The 18,187-nt window shown below is 38.7% G+C and overlaps 1 protein-coding gene across 4 annotated transcripts in view; it reads right to left on the minus strand.

Annotated features, from left to right (window-relative positions):
• The window catches only part of PANK1 (pantothenate kinase 1), a 41,873-nt gene that overhangs the window by 6,344 nt on the left and 17,342 nt on the right, over positions 1-18,187 (minus strand). For all 4 annotated transcript variants that reach the window (XM_077784632.1, XM_021539422.2, XM_031505257.2 and 1 more), the window contains 4 exons: positions 11,535-11,887; positions 2,752-3,005; positions 1,019-1,195; positions 497-620 (listed from right to left, as the gene is read on the minus strand). In XM_077784632.1, coding sequence (XP_077640758.1) covers positions 497-620; positions 1,019-1,195; positions 2,752-3,005; positions 11,535-11,887 — 908 coding nt within the window. The remainder of the gene's footprint in view (positions 1-496; positions 621-1,018; positions 1,196-2,751; positions 3,006-11,534; positions 11,888-18,187) is intronic.

Here is an 18,187-nt window from a genome sequence, read left to right on the forward strand (position 1 = left end):
ATGAACTATATTTTTCTTCTTCCTGACACAATGCAATGGAACTTGCATCTATCCAAACATTTAACACAATACACAATTTGAACCCATCCTACTATGGAAACAATCCAAGCAAAGTAGTATTTAAAAATAAATTCTATCATGCTATAGTAAAACCTGTAAATAACCACAAAGTAACAGAGTAATAATTAGTATTAAAAACATGTTAATATCTATGTGTTACAGCTTGAGAACAAGCAAACACTCCAGGCTGAAATTCAATGCCTCAAAAAGATCTTTACAGACAATTTTTCTCCCCTCTTCCCTAGCTTTGAAGCTTGAACAGCCTTACACTTTGCATCAAAGCACACACATAACAAGCCACAAGACTTATGACATGACATTAAATATATGCATATTTACCAAGGCCAGTGACCCACCTACCATGTCAGCAATTTGCATTTTTGCATACTGCATTATGTTGTTTCTAAAGGTTTTAAGTTCATGGCAAATAACTTACCTCATTCAATGCACACATGCGAGCAATAGAACCTATGTTGTTGGTGATGGTGACCAAAGTGGCTCTGGCCAAGTCCTCTTTACTGATGGAATCTCTCTTTTCTTTACTCATCATATGACCAAAGCTGCACGAGAAAGATCATGTCTTTTAACATGAGATATTCAGGACTGATAAAAGCCCTTAAAATTTCCTCATTTAGCAAGCTTTGCTTGGATTTGATAACCATTCATTTGTGTCAGATTTGAAATGTGAAAAGGGATCTCATTAGAAAGGCAGAACAATGAGTAAGGACACTTCCAAAATAACTGTAATTTAAATGGAAGCAAACAGTATCAGGCATTACTTACACCTGTTGAAAAAAAAGAAGCACGAAGTAGGTGAGAGATCTAAGGACGAACCCCATGACACATGGAGTGACATTTCCCCATGGACACAGTGCATAGTCCAGGATTATGCACTCAGTTTAGCATGCACAGGAGGTTTCCCAAGGCACTGCTTACAAACAGCTCAATTAACACGCACCTGGACGCTACAGCAGAGCCCTGAAGGCCAAAGCGCTCGTAGTCACCTCCATAAATATCCTTCACCAGTTTATCCACGTTGGTGCTGTCTCCTTTTGCTGCCATTTCCAGAGCTTCTTCAAACGTCTCGCAGCCAGTGAGCAAACAGCACAGGCCCAGGAACGTTCCTCCTCCAAGGCTGCAAAAGCACAGTGCCTTCAGCCCAGCAGCTTCAACCAGCTTTTACCACAGCCCTTCAGAGTGCCATTTACAACATGCACACAGGTGCAGCTGTATCTCACAGCTCCTCCCTCCGAGGAGCAAACAGGCACTCTGCACTGAGCTCCTATTTAACACAAGTGTGGTTTTAACCGAACTAGACTTGTCTTTAATCCCTGAATAGGAAAAATTATACTAAAGCGTTACCTAAGAATAAGGTCCAATCCAACACCTCAGATACCACTTTGCTATTTGTAGCACTCTAACAAGTTTTCTGCACAAGAATAATTAAGCAGCAGAGCATTCAAATGTATGAGGAAAGAATGAACAGTGAACAAAGGTAAATCTATATGGGCTGGCAGCCAAGACAGATCTTGTCCCCCCAGCCAATGGCAGGAAGCAGTCTGGTTGGCTTCTTTACAAAGCAAGCCCAGCATCAGCCCTGAATGTTCTTTCCCTGCAAGAACTCTGAGCAAGGAGCACTCACTTGAATATTTTGTAAAGGCTCAAGTACAATATTTACCAACTACTTAAATTTAGCAGGGAGAATTTAACTGTGCATAACATGTTGCTAACTCATTAAAGCTCTACTTTGAACTTTTCAGTCTTACAGACATGAACTTCAACTTACTAATCTCTACATCCTTGCTCATTCTTTCTTGGCCACTGACAAAGTTTGCTTATTTGCAGTGACTGCAGTCACAGTGACTGGAGCCACTGAAAACAAGGGGATCAGTGAGAGACCACACTTGCACTTGTTGAAAAAGGCACAGGAGGTCACATAGGAACACTATTTAGTCCATGTTCTTGGATTATTGAGTTTTTCAGAACGCCTCTCACAGAACTGTAGTATACTCAGTATTTGAACAGTAGAAAGCTCTGCATACCAGCCACAAGACAGTATTGATTTCATCACCTGTAACAAGTCAACAATACACTGCAGTCATGTTTTTCCTTCCATAGTGGAAAGGATTAGAAGCACGTCTACCAAAGATACCAAAATCTCTGTGCTTGAAAAAGATCCAGAACTGTAAGAAATCCAATGTCTCCCACTGAACTTGTATCCATCTGTACTTCAGACAGAGAAATGGCTCATGGTTACCATTGTGGCAAACGTACGCCCTCGGTAAGGCAATAGAAGATACCTAAGCACGTCATGTGCAGCATACAGGAAAAACTTTAAAATGTATCATACACCAAGAAACAGAAGGCAGGGGAGAGAAGCCTCATTTGCTGGGACAGTTTTATTTTGGTAATTCACAGCAAGAGATGGGAAATAGGTAAAAGACTATCAAAATAAGACTAATAAGAAGAGACTAAGGCAGGTCTAAAATTTAACAGATCAATGATTTCCCTGACATAGATTCTCCCTCTGAAGGTATCCTAGGATATTTTCAGCCTTGCTACTGGTAGGCTTTTAAAAGAAATGGGAATACATGCACAATTTGGAGCTGTAGCTACTGATCACACTCTCAAATTCTACAAGTTCAGTTGTGAAGGAGAAAACAATTTAAAAAAAATCAGAAGTCAATTTACCTGGATCCTGTAACTCTTTTGTAATTGTCCTTAGAATACACAGCTAGGATGCTGACCCCTGAGCCTATGTTAACCAGCAGCATAGGATATGGATTATCAAGGCAGTAAGGCTTTTTCTGGCACTGTTCAGGATCTGTAGGATTTTCAAAATAATAGCACTCTGGTTGGCCATTGAAACCAACAGAATCAACATAAAGGAGGCCCTGGATCAAACAGTCCAATTCATCCAGTTTATAGAGCTGTAGATCAGCCATCTGTAAAAGAATAACAAGAAATTAAGAAACACACATTTCCTGGCATAATACAACACTCTGAAGAACAAAAGGTTCCACTGAAGCACTTTGATCACTTTAATAGTAGCACATTATGCTATTTAAGCAGTACAAAGATCTAGGCGTGAGGTCTGAAATAAAAATTCACTATCTGCCTGATGACAGGTACCTCCCAAAACAGTGACGTGCTGCTACACAGTAATGCCATCCAGCTCCTTTGCCTTTGAGACATGCTGGGCTCTGCAAGCAGGAAGTATTTCTCCTCCCTCATATTCTGATGTAATAAACAGCTTCCCCCTCATTCCCAGCCCAACAAGAGCTGTGTCCTCCAGCTTTTGGGCAGTATCAGACATATGCCTACACAGCAGCATTCTTCAGGATGCAAAGTACTTTAGCTCATCATCCAACTACATTTCCCAGCAATTTAATGAAATTTTCAATAGAAGAATTAAGATGTTCATGTTATGTAAATATGCATTAAACATACAGTGGATTTTTTTCATACATATCACTAGTTATTCCGGTTACAATGAGCAGTTTAAAATGCTACATGAAAATGAGAAGCATAACCCCTGTTGGGTGAAAAACCATATAAAAAAATCCAAACAAAAAGATTGTCAGGCCCATCGTCTCAGCAAAATATAACTTCAAGAGAAGACAGATGACCAGTAACAAAAGCTGACAAAAGACATTCCCTCTGAGATCTCCAAGGTCACCATGACTGTACTTCAACAGACAATACCTACTTGCCATAGCATCCCATTTACTAGAATTAGAAATAACAACCCTTTCTCAAAATAGGATACACTGACCAACTGTAGAAACTCTCCTTTCCATTGTTCGGCTGAGAAGAGGGAAAAAAACCCCAAAACTCTAAAAATCCTGAGGTTATTTCCATCTTCATGCATGCAAAGCAGGTCATGCCTAACTACTTTCTAGCAAAAAAAAAATGCAAGAGTGTATTTGAGTTATACAGTTCACAGCTGGTTCTTCAGCATTTGCATACTGCAGGATGTTTTAATAATGGCTAACAGAAAAGATATACATGGGTAACTGTGTCCTATTTTTAATTCTGGAAGCTATATTAAGTCACTATAAAGAGGGAAGATATTTTTGTGGAATAGGCGTGGTCAATAGGCTACATTCTTTCAAGCTATTTAAATCTCCCCGGTTAAGACATTGCTCTACTTGTACACAGCTCTAGCATGCCCTAAGTGAAAGCCATCCCATTCTTTGGGTCTGTCCTTTTGTTTTACTTGTCACTCCTCAAATCCTAACCTGGGAAAAGAAATAGGACCAAAAAGACCCCAAACCAGCAGTCTCAAAGACCTCAATATAGATCCAGTTACTCATAGGACAAGCAAGAGAGGTTGAAATCATTTCTTCTTGTTTCTGTCTTTCCTCCTGTAACTTCTGCAATACCCTTTTTTTTTTTTGATTACCACATTGCTACACAAATTAAAATTAGAGAAATGCAGCATAAAAGACTTGAACCATTTAGCTAGCAAATACAAAGAATCAGCATAGTTTGTGAGAAAAAGTTTTTCAAGAAATATTAGAAAATTCTTAAGGGTACTTTGCAAATACCTTGGATTTAATCAATTTCTAACTATTAGACCTAGAGGAAAAGCTCCAAGACAAGGTATGATGCAAGATATCAACGTAATAAACCCTTCATGCACTCTTTATCACAATGAACATTGCATGGAGTCCCCCAAGTCCTCACTCCTTACAGGATTTATTTAGTTCAAAAACCACTGCACATACCTTTGACACGAGGAAATATTCTGTCCTACCCATGACCTTTCCCTAGGTTGTGTGCTGTGCAGTGTCAGTTTCCTCACCTTGCTGTAGAAGTTGGATGCAGCATGACCAAACACCATCTAAGACATGCACAAAAGTGCTGTGAACCAGGAGCTGTTGTACAGACGAGCCATTAGCAGGTTTATGGCCTCTACTGTCCAAACCTCTGCTCTAATGTAATGCAAATACCAGCCACAAGCTGCTTGTGTCTGATCCATGCTATACTTTTACAAGCAGGCAAGCACTAGCCAGAGAACTTGCAAGACACAAACAAGTAATGCAATTCAGAGTAGAACATTTCTGACACCAGTACAAAACCACAGACAAAACCCATTGATTCTACAAACTTTCCAGTCACCTCACCAACTCTGTAAGAACAGAACAAGAGAAACTAATCAGGTTCTTTCTCAAGCACTACACATAGGGGTTTTATTAGATCCAGCCCTCCACGTATAAAAGACACACTAAAATCTGTTCTGCTTTTTATAGCTCTGTGCTATATTTAACAGATGATCTACTGTAAGCAGAGAAGTCCTGTTACTGCTTTCTTTTATGTATGATATTCATAGCAGACTGAAAAACTATTTTCCTGTGTCATTGCAACAGTCTGGTTTTGATTTTTGGAATAATCATTGCAGGCATCAGTATTCTATGCAAACCACCTTTCTTCAGAGAACCAAAAGCTCTGCAGCCACCAGGTTCCAAATATCTTATTGAGCCACCGCTGTTCTTACTTCTAAATAGAAATTAGGGTGAAGTTTCAAGAAATGTAGTAAGCTGGTCTTGAACAAGAAGCCACGATCGAGCCACGGTCACAATTGAGTCCCTTTCCCTGCCTACACAACTGTGTATTTGCTCACAATGTCTCAAAGCACCAAAACTGCACTGCAGAATAGAGGCACCTGTAACCATTGTAACTAATTTGCAAGTAGGCAAATATTTCTTCCTGCTGCCATAACCTGACCTACCACACTCTACTCACGCTAACTTTCAGCTGTTCAAACCTCTTCTCCTTAGAGGTACCAAAGTTTATATGCAAATATGTATAGCAAAAATGGAAGCTGTGGCTAGAAGCACATTTTAATTGGATGTTTTTCCTACAACATCTACAAAATGCATTTTCAGGTATTTTCCAGCTCTTTACAATTCCTAATGTGCAGGCAGACAGTAAAATGGTCAACTTACCTACTCTGCACTCCTGTACCTATATTGAGCACAATGCCTCTCTAGAGGTTATGTCAGAAGGTTGTGCTATGAGAACATCAACTGCAGAACAAAGTAGTCTACAGGACCCTAGAGGGAACATTTATGATGATTACAGAGAAACTACATGTACATTTTTAAAAGAATAATTTTTCTGCATTATAGGCAGACTGTAGCTATTCCTCTTTTTTTAAGACTGTTTTTTAAATACTGGGAAAGGGAACAAAATACTTTAGACCTCAAGAAACTCTCCAGGACCATAAAAGGAGTGACTGAGGACTTCAACATGCTTGCAAGCAGGTGCAACACACCAAGAAAAAATAGCCAACATTTCCCCTTATGACCTTAGCATCAAACTCCTGAAAGACAGGTGATTACAAGGATACAAAAAGTCTATTGCTACTGTGTACAGATGCTATTCCAGGAAGAATGAAAGACCATCACTGATACCCTAGCAAGAAGTGCTGGAAAAATGCGTTACCTGCTGAAATTTAGATTTGGATTTCTTTGCTGTTTACCTTGTTTGTTTTTTAAATAGTGTGCATAACATTTTTTTTAAATTATCTGTATTCAAGTACCAAGCAATATAAAAAGAAAAAACATGATACCAGCTTGTCTGTGCTTTCAAGTACGGAAGCAAGTAAGTCAAAGACTTGGGTCCCATTTGTTTCTTATTAGGGGTGAGCAAATCCATCCACTTCAGAAGGCAAACAGGAAGCAGCTCAGTCCTCTAGAAGTGAGCTGAGGGCAGCCATGACATATATGCTCTGGGGTTGAAGTATAATGTATCACCATTGGTGTGCAGACATATCTTCACTGAAACTCCAGCTCAGTAAACATTTCAACCACTTTTACTGTATTCTGGTGAATACAGAAAAGTCTGAGCCTATGTGCAGCTGCAAGTTCATATTTCGCTTAGACTTTCAATGAGAAATATGATTTCTTTTTCTGTAAAAAAAAACTGTTAGAAACATAACATCTTGCAAGTTTTTAATTATCAATTACAACAGCCTCACTTACTCTATCACTCTGGCTTTTATGTCTGCTGGGCATTGCTCCAGTTTGTATTTCTTAGAATAGCTTACAATCTAGCTTTTCCTTCTATCTCCTCCACTTTCATAAAGACTTTGTTTTCTTTATATTTTGATTATCTTAATTTCAAGCCCCAACCATACCACTATGGAGCTGAAAATAAATATTCACATTCAAACAAGACAAAGTCTAATACAAATAAACTTCAAGTCCAACATTCACCAAGACAGAAGATTCACTCTATATCAGCTTTGGGCAAAAAAAGCACTCATCAGGAATCCTGTGCAGAGCTCTGCCCCCTTGCACAGCAAGCCCTAAGGATCTCTCTTCTCTCTTGGCAGGGAAGAAATGCACATTGTTTCTCCCCATACCCTCTCAAGAGGTTACTTTACCAGTTCTGGATGCCTCTTTTAACTGCAGCCCAGCCCCTGAACAGCTGCCTCCAGCCTCCTCAGCAAGAGGATTTTTGAGTCTCACACTAACTGCGACAGAGTTACACAACTTACTCATCCTACAACACAGGACAGTGAGTTTATTTGTTCTAAGATGAACACAGTCTACAAGTCATCCTCAGGCATTCAGCTCATACCACAAAGTCAAGCCTTAGAATTAGCTAATAACTGGCACAAGAAAATCACTATCCAACAGCCAAGCTCACTTTTAAATAATTTTCCTTTACAGGAAGGTCAAGGCCTGAGTTTGAGTCTGTGTTGGTAAGAGATTTCCTTCTTCCCCTGTCCCAAACGTTCTTGATTAAGTGACTGGGCGTTTTCAGCACAGATGCTGCTCCCACTGAAGACAGCAGTAAAATTTCTATTAAGACAAGTCAGGTTCTGCAGGTGTCTGTTCAGGAAAGAAATACAGAGATCCCACCTTTGAGACACTGCAATCAACAGCCATTTTATAATAGAGCAGGTTTTAATCAAAAGTCTGAATAGCCCTTCCTCCCGTCATCCTGCCCATCCTTTACATTGAGTTGCTTTACAAAACTGAGTGGCAGCCTAAAAATTTATTCCTCGTTATTAACAGCAAACTTCTGTGCAAGTCACATGTCTGTGCTACCATGGAGGAGTCACAGAGCACAGAGAGATTCATCTCACAAGCAAGTCTAAGTACTCCTTGCTTTTACAGAAGTGGTTACTTGAGCATTTACAGAATATGTGAAGTGACAGTACCTAGCTGGGGAAAGGAGGAAGGATTATCAGAATTAGGCCGCAGATTCATCCATGCCTTAACACCATTGTAACCTGAAAATAAACACTGCCAGCTATAAAGACCATTCAGAGAGGAAGTAAAAAAAGAACAAAAATGCAAGAAAAAAAACCCTAGGCTGGAAACAGTCCTTTTGGTGAATTACTTACTGATGTTCTCTTCAATGAACATTAAATATAACCATATGGTTGGTAAAATTATTTCTGTGGTCTAGTTTAATGAATATAGTCAATTTTCTTACTTCTAGGGTAAGCACTCAGATCTTCAGAATGAGTCACATGATTTGCCAAGCTACTGACTGACAAAAGATCCAACATACTGCCAGCAATCAGCAAGCAGACCATGGAGACTTCTTCAGGTATCCACCTCTCCAACACTGCAGATCATATAAGGGAGGTGAAATAGCTAAATCTAGGTAGCTTTGTAGATTTAGTTGCCTTTTTATAGAAAAACAAACAATCTTAAGGTAAATAGAATATGTCTCACCATTGTATGTTATTTTTTAATACACAAAAGCAACAGACATGTCTAGATCAAACCCATCTAACTCATTTAGGGATTCAGAACCAGACAAAAGAACAGAAATAAGTAACAACAGGATATTTGCCGCTCTATTTTAAGGTGAAAAAGCTTCTATAATCTTATAAGGCTTCCTTCCTTGAGATTTGAATGTTGTTTCGCAATGTATTGGATCTTTTGTCCTAAATCTATGCAATCTTACAGTCACATTGAGAAATACTGTGAAAAGACTTAAATCATGTACAAAGGAAAATAAAGGGCCGGAATAAAAGCATGTTAGCTAGATCAAGTGAATTTACTAACATTTGGACAGATTTTTTAATGGAAATAATAATATTCACAAACATACCTTAGCTTTTCCACACCGCTTCTAAGTAAAAAACAGGAAGATTTAAAGTCTCCTCCATATAAAGCATTTTACAAAACTGAATCCTGCAGTAGCCAGATCTAGACTTGGCACAAATTCTCTACTTCTAGAGGTGAATTAGTGACCACATACTTGAAACAGATATTTCAGAGCTTTAACAGAGCAGTCCTGAAGTTGTTGTCCAGTGTCAATTTATACACAGCAGAACACACTGATAGCCAGCTGCTGTTACCATGGCTAATGAAGGGTGACAATTTAAGTGCAGTACCCAGAACACGCTGCCCTTTGAGAGAGATTAAGCAAGCAAACTCCCATGTGTTGGATAATATTCTGCTTCTGTAATTCTCTGAGGATATTACAGTTTGAGCCAAGAAACACTTGCTATAAAGAACTGGATAGCTGTAAGAGGTGTCCAAAGCACTCACTTTAGTGGGAGTGTACTTCACTGATAGCTTTATGCTAGAAAACTCCCCAGACAGCCTTTATATGGTTTGTCTTAAACTACCTGTAAGTGTTGTAGCACACAGGATGTTAACAACACTGCAGAGGTGTGGAACTTCATGCCTAAGTCAACCAGTCATTTGCTATGTGACCTCATATTTGTGTTCAATAGCTGGCAAAACAGCCCCAACTCCTCCAGCCAAGGCTCCCCTTGCTATATTGACTATACTGCAGCCGAGACAAGACTGATCTCTCGCCATGGATTGCATATTTACAGCCTGTAAGGCCAAAGCTACAGAGAGAAATGTTCAGCTGTGAGAGCCAACAGGTAACTTCCAGTTCAGTTCTACAGCTGTGGGAGCAAGGGACATGAACTTCCTTACTAAGCTATGGTAGTTTTTATTACATGATGCAGGAAGAATGAATTTGGAGAGACAACCATTCCAAGGGGATAGTCAACCTCTTCAGAAAGTCCTGAAGTGACCTCCCACTGTCAATAAAGAATATGGCCTGAATCATTCCCAGGACATAAGAAAATATACTCAAAAATACCTCAACTGAGGCCACACTGAGTATAATTAAAACTCACATCCTACTGTGGTGCCAATATCCTTCCACAATGAAAGGCAAGCAAGTTTTTGAGGACTTAATAATCAGAAACTTATAAGGGACTTGCAGTCAGCCTAAACAACACGAAATCTTGCACTAGTAGTGGACTACTACACCAATTCAGAAACTTGATAGCCCTTTGTTGGACATGAAAGCAGTCTAATACTCTCTGAAAGTGACTGCACAACCTAACAGTTGGAGTTCATGTTGAGCTCTTACAGCATTCTTTATCCCCCTAAGAATCCTGGTCATCCAGTATGTGAGGATATTGATGATGGAAGGATATTGACATAGAAAAAATCCTCTTGTACAGCAGGAATGGATGCTTGGGAGTTAAAAATGAAGCACGCAGAGCCAAGGACTGCAGTCAACAGCAGCTGGTGATTCAGTATGAGAGCTCCCTAGACTGTAGCAGAGACAGAAAAGCAACTGTAACCTGCCATACCCTCATGATCAGGTCAAAAGTTAGGGACAGAAGTGCCAGACCCATCAGTCAAGTAAATCATTCATATTAGTCTTAGTGACACTGTTCTGTGACAATCAGATTAGATTCTTTTCCACAGAAAATAAATGAAGATATGTCCCAATGCAGATGGACACACAATAGACAACTGCCTCCTGGATGCTTTTGCTTTTCAACACGATTTGTACATGTTGAAAAGAAAAGCTCTTCCATGCTTCTGCACCACAGCCAATTTTTGAAGAGTACTCTAGTGCAAAATTTCACATTTACACCAGCTTCTGGAGTTCCCTGTAAAGGCTATTTTTACAGCCTTGGGGATCTGAGACCTACTCATCTCATTGATTGCCCTTCTTTAAATGGCATGCTTACTGGTACTACTGTGCTCCCACACACTGTCGCAACCCCGTGCTCCAAGAGTCTTCCAGACTCTTCACGTCAGTCTGTTTGAAGGTTAATAGAAAGGGAAGGGAACCTGAATCAAATCTCCAGTCTGCATGATTTCATATCTGGTTTCCAACAGATAACCAGAGTACCTATAGTGTCAGGCTTCTAGGTTGTCATAACATACCCTCAGTTGATTATGAAACATCTGATCATTGCAGCCATTGACTAAAAAAACTCCACATTTACTAAAAACATCCTGCACAGCAATACTTCAATAAAATACCCAGCAAGTAGAATACCCTTTCCTCCCCACTTCACGTTCTCAGCAATGTTGCCAATTAATAAATGTGAATTGATTCTGTTGCTCCTAATCAGTTAGGATGGACTAAAAAAAAAAAAGCTGTTTTCCCAGCAAGTTTTAATAGACGAGCTCTCATGATTTTTTCCAGTTCCTCCCACTGAATCCATGTTCACGTACCGTTCTAAAGTCTTCCTCAAACTTGTAAGCTCCACCTCCCGTGGCACAGAGCGTAGTGTGCAAACTGGAGAAGTTCTTTTCACTGCCCATCTGTATGAACCTGTGCATGGCACAGCTGGGAAAGCGGATGAAGTGCAGGTTTCCTTTGCGTCCACACATAGTCAAATTTTTCAGTTCCAGGTGGACATCGCGAATGCCAGTTTTACCATAGGCTGTATTGGAGGTCAAGTATTTCCTAATGCTTTTCAGGTTTTCCACCTCCTCCTGCTCCTCCTCTGCAGTAATGTCCTTAGGTTCAAAGTAGACCAGTTTAACCAATGTTCCACCAATATCCATTCCAAACCATGGAAATGCTAAGAAAAAGGGGTTTAGGAAGGAAAAAAGAAAATGTTACTATAAATATACAGGGTAGACAAATCACTTAAATCATTTGCTGAATGACAATTCAGTGCAGCCACAGTAGCAGTATCTATTCCTGAGAACTGTGGGTCACTTACGTCCAGCTCCTATGCTTTAAACACATCTCTAGGCTAAGCCTTCATAGAGCCTCAGTGACAAAAAACATAAGGAAAATCTCAAAATATTCTTGTCTGAAGAATCAGGCTTTAATAAAATTAAAACATTTTTTCCCAGGAAATAATTTTATTCTTCAGTCACCACCTCTTGACAGAGCACATTTACTGCATTTCACTCAATCAGCATCAATGGGTGAGAAATGAAATGAAATTGTATTTCACCCCATTGGCTCCAATTCTGCTAAGAATTAAGGGGATGAGGAGGAAGAAGACACAACAAACAGGAGAACGAGATTTTTCAAGTTATATTCCCACTGCGTATCATCTACAATTGCCTTTCCCAGCTCAGTCAGAATTTCCACCATCCCAAGGCTGTGCCTGAAGAGCAGCAATACAGAGCTCCATTATGCTGGAGGCCTCCAGACTCCAATCCACCAGAACCAGCAGCTCTGTTGGACTGCAACACTTGTACACAGCAGCCAAAAGTGAGCTGGCTTATGTTCAGTGTTTACCACTGACAGACCCATCCTTTGAGTGTAGACTCCCTTTGCTGGTATATGTGTTAGTCTATCACATAATTATGTAAGAAATGCCACTATTTCAGCTTGCCACAGCTGGCCTCCGTCCTCCAAAATCTTTGTTTTGCTAATAGCAGGAGAAAATGACTATGGAGAACACCCAGCAGAAGACAGTAACTGAATCAAGCTGGTCTACCTGTTCCACTTATAGATATACATATATTTTAAATAGCAAGCCAGGTAACTTTATGAAACAATAAAAATTGAAAATATAAAAATCTATACACAGGCACTGCAGATGGAGCTAGAAATGTTTATTTTAAAAATTAAAAGTACTGAGTATATGATTAACTTCTAAGGCACACTTCTAAAATAGCAGTCACACAGTCACCTTCCTGCTTTTTAGGGAGAATCAGGCAGACTTGCTGATGAAAGAAAAATGATTCTACCAACTAGGGCATCTCAACTTAGTGTTGATACAAACTTGAAGCCATAAATACTATATGCATAGCTGTTTTTTCTGCCAGTAACCTAAAAATAAACAACTTGGGGCAAACACTTTAATATGCATAGGAGGTACTTATCACACTGTCCTTCCTCATGTGATCACAGATCACAATTAAGTTACTCATCTTCAGGCTGAAAGAGGCTTAGTCTTTTTTTCTTACCCTAAGTGTCTCAGCATCAGCTGGTTGAATAATTTGAAAGTCTAAATTCTCCAATTTTTAATATGCTCTCCCTGCCCAAACCAATCCTTAAATGTCAGACATTTAAAACAGTTATTTCACTTCATTGCGGGATGCCAAGTAATTGAATCATCAGTTTCTCCTCCCAGTTCCCCAAGGACAAGGCAGGCATAATGCATAAACTCTAATGAAGTAGCTGTTATCTGTTGTAAGGTCTAATTTTTTTTCCCATGCTATGCAAGCTGCACAAAGACAGTTAAATTAAGTCTAATTTTAGGCTTGGGAAGACACACCATGCTATGCAGATACATGAAAGTTCCCTGAAATGTGAAGAATTCAAAACAAGTATATTTAAAACAGGATTTATTTTAAAGAAGAAAAATGTTACACATTTTTCTGCAACTCAAACACTTGGGAAAGTACAAGATAAATACTTATGTGAAAGCTGTCTCACCCACACTGCACAACATTGCAATGTAGTGGAGCTCAGGCTGCCAATCCCATTAGTGATTTACACAAATCTTTATTAAAGCTACTGAAAACTTTAATTACCTGTCCCACTGGAACAGCAAGCCTCCTCCTCAGATGTATCTTAACTATGCAAGCAGGAAGCTTAATTTTAAAAGCAGCATGGTTGGACTATGCAATACAGAACCAGACTGTAGCTAAGTATAAGCCATTCTCTACTATATTTCATTAAGGGCATAAAACCTATTACACTCTACCTGCACCAACATTTGTTTGAAAGCCATAGTGTAGATTTCATCTTTAAAAGAGGCATTAAGTGTTCCATCCTATCAAACACAAGCCCAGCAACAAAAGTGTTAAAGTAAGCACTAACAGCTGAGAGTTATCCATAAATGACTGCCAAGACATTTCATTTTACATCTTAACATTTTAAAGAGTTATAACCAAATAATTCACAAAGAATAAGTACTGTAGAAAACAACCATGAAGCTGCTTCAACTCTGCATAATTCTTGGAATAGCTACACATAATGCTCGCATTTATAAAGTGAGCAGAAATACCAGGACACTTTTTTTTTAGTTTATTCTCTCTGTGAATCTAAGTTCCTTTCATTTTGTTGTGAGCCAAATGGACTGCTGCAGAAAGAAAGGAACTTTGCTTTTAGCAAACCAGCCATTTTCTTCAGCACAAATAAAGAGCCCAAGATCACACAACAAAACCAGATATTTAAATTATGCAGAAAACCAGCTTTGTTTTCTCCTCAACTTCTAACACCAGCTCTGTTGGAATTACTTTCAATAATTCAACAACCATCTTGACTGGTTGACCAATTAGGAAAAAAAAAAATCTCAAAGTTTCTAACAAGTCACACTGAAATTCATATAACTTCTGCACAACTGACGTGAGAATAGAAACACTCGTATTCCAGTGATTATTTTAAAACACATCCATTGTTTCTCTTGTTACTAACAGTATGTTCCAAACCAAAATGCACCACTGACCCACCATTAGCTTTTTCATATCTACATATAATTAATCTCATCTTCCTGGTGCCACTGAATGTGGTGCTAATGGAAGTATGCACACAGACTGAAGGTGCTCCTGGGGTTTGCTGCCTCTGTGAATACAGAGAGTAAGATGATTCAGAGGCCACCAAAATTCACAGTGCTTGCCCAGTACTACAACCAGGGGGTAGGAAAGAAAAGTGTTTGTGTAGATAGGTTTTCCACAGACTTGAGGGAAAATGGGGAGAAAATTGTGGATGCTGTTCTTTTTTTGTTTGGCAGGGGGTTTTTTTTTGTTTGTGGGGGGGGTTTTGGTTGTTGGTTTTTGGGGTTTGTTTTTTTTTTTTGGGGGGGGGGGGTGGTGGTGGAAGGAAGCAGTGTTTGAGGTTTCCTGTTGGTTTGTTTGCTTTAAACTGGAAGTCCTGCATTTCATTGATGCCCCGAAAAAGTGTCCCTGAATTGTGAAAAGACAGGAAAACAAGGAGGGGAAAGGAAAATCCATCCCACCCACATCTCAGGCTGATCATAGTTAGTCAAAACTGTGTGATTTACTATTATCAGTAAAGACACCAGATACGTTGCAGAAATGTTCTCACAATGTAAAAAATGCTTTTTAATTAAAATTGTCTGATAAAGCTAATGAGCTAATTTCTCTCTTTTCAGTAGTATGCAACATATCTATTGGATCAGTTGAATCTATAACTGGCAAAACCAGAACTATTCTACTGCATTGCTACACAGAAATAAGTCAAAAATAACACTGTAAAATCTAGTTTTAGGTCCCCTAGAATCAATACAGAAAGCATCAAGACACATCACATGTTCTTAAAAGTCTAACATAAATCAAAGACTCAATTTATCTATTTTTAAAACTTATTTCTCTTTATGTTAATAAACTATGCCAACCAATTAGTGGCTTGTTATTGTGAGATAAAAATCTGTACTACTCCAAAATTTAGCTGCAGAAGCATGTGACAATGCAAACAGAAGGTATCTACAGCATTGCATAAGTAGGTAATCTGATGCACACCAACAGCTGTGTATCTGGGGCAAAGGTTCACTCACGAGAAATTCCATGATACATTTTACCTAGTTTCTGCATTAACTCTGCAGTATCAGGCTATTCCTACAAGGCATTATTATATTCAGATTTCAACACCTTGTATTTTTAAAAATCTTCTGCTTAACACTCAATATAACGGGGGCATGTGTAAAGTAAATATCAAATCGCAACATTCTCTTCACAGACAAGAGCTCAGGAGAAGCAAGAATGAGAGGGAACTCCTGGGTCATCAAGTAACATCTACCCCCATCAAAGAAGATAACCAAGAGGAATCATTTTCATACATTTAAACATCCACCACATAAGGTTAGCTGAATCTTTTTACTCCCCAACATTCAGAAAGAGATTGTGCTCGAATGCTGATAGTTAGAACTTTCTTCTCCCTGAAGCCCTGGATTTATTCCTGACCAGTTTGCAGCAGTTTCTTCTTTTGCCAAAACTGTTTCAACTTGTACATCTTCCTTACAATACCTGTATTTCCTCAAAGACAGACACAGTATTTAAATTTTCTTATCAGTAATTTGAATGGTAGTATCAGTACTTTGATACTTAGTCATAAGTATCTCAGATGAAATACCTTAGTTTCATCTGCTTTTCTTTCTGAACACACATACGTTGAAATCCTATTATTTCATTTACATGTCATTTGCATTGCTTGACACTGACGATCTAGGAAATTCCTGTGTTAACTGGGTCCAGAACAGGTGATCCAAAAACAGTAACAGGGGAAAAAAAATCAAAACAACACACACATAACATGGCATAGTATTCTTACAGCTTCTGAAAGCTGATTTTTTATTTAAAAAATAAAGATAAAATAGTTTACACATATTTTTCAACTACCTCTTCCTATTTTACACAGTTATAAAAAATTAAATGGAAGCATTTTTTTCTTCTAATGAAACTAGAATATGCAACTCAAAAAATGTATTGTATCTGCTTAGTAATTAACGTTTCCTCAAACCTTAAAAAGCTAGAGCTAAATCATGCACACATATCAGGTGAAGCCTTCCAGTTCATCTTCAGTAGCAGGGACATACTGAATGTCTTCCTCCTCACCAGAAGAACAAACAGAACCCAAAAGTTACAACCAACCCCACAAAGAGTTCAAACCCAAAAGCAGAGAGCTTTTTCTTAAAAAGGTGCGACAATCCACACAAATGTAGTTATATTACCAAAAACCAATTTGAAAAAGAAAACTGACACCAGCCTAATATCCCTGACAACCCATATAGTTAAATGAAGAAAAAAAGAAAGCCAAGACAGAATTCCCAGCAGAGGCTGTACCAGGCTTATCAGCCAAACACACTGATTTCATGGGGAACCTTCCCTTCTGAGAGGGGAAAAAGACTTGTGAACATAGAATTCTACCTCACTTTGTCAGAAGCTAAAAACAAACAAGAAAATAAGGGTTTAAAGGAATAATTGCTGCAGAAAGATAGGTTTCACTTGTTGAAATATTGGGAAATGCCAATTATCTCATTAACTTCTCCACCACACACAGCAAACCTTGCAATCAATACTGGTCTCACATGCAACTGCACTTCATTTTGCAATCTGTCCTTAAGAAAAGAACAAACATCTGCAAAGGTCAGGATTAAAAGCACCAAACAAACCAGTAAAAATGGTACTGTGTAGTATTCACTAGGGGAGGATGCAGTAGAAAGGCATGCAGTACCCAAACAATTTCAGTAATAATGTAACGAATTTTTTAAATGGCAACAAAGTGTTTGCATTATTTCCTGTATGACTAATACTAAATTTCAAACTTTTTTTTGTACAAAATAAACCATATATATTAAAAAGCAGATCAGCAAGCATTCACGTATTTTAATCAGCAAATAAACTGCCCACAAAATATTTCTACAAAGCACTTCCCTCAGCTGCTGTTTTCATTAAAGCCTCATTTCACTAAAACTCCACACCTGAAGATTCAGCTTTCATTCATCTTGGGCAATATAGTCAGTCACCTATGCTTTTTACTTTGATGGGCTCTTTCTCCCCTCAAGATGGGATGGAAATTCCAAAGCCTTCATTCTTTCTTAATCAAGTGATTACATGAATCCCTAAAAGACTTATTCTTTGCTTCAAAATAGTTTTTACTATTATGGAGAGTTTGATATGCAAGTGCTGACTCTTCTTAGTCACACCAAATCAAAATGCAAGCCAGTCCAAGTTCTGCAGGTTTTGTTCATGAAGAAAACGTGAAGCAGGACAAAGACTACAAAAACACTTTGTGACAGAGAACAATTTGGTCATTGATAGGTTAAATTTGATGCAGGACTAAATTAACTATCAACAGGTACTGTAAGCACTACATGATTAATCAATCAGAGAACATTCTCAGGGAAAGTGGCATGCGTAGCTCACCAAAAGCATTGTGAAAGTCGGAAAAGGCA

The sequence above is a fragment of the Lonchura striata genome, chromosome 7 (assembly GCF_046129695.1).
Source record: "Lonchura striata isolate bLonStr1 chromosome 7, bLonStr1.mat, whole genome shotgun sequence".
In the NCBI taxonomy this organism is placed as follows: domain Eukaryota; kingdom Metazoa; phylum Chordata; class Aves; order Passeriformes; family Estrildidae; genus Lonchura; species Lonchura striata.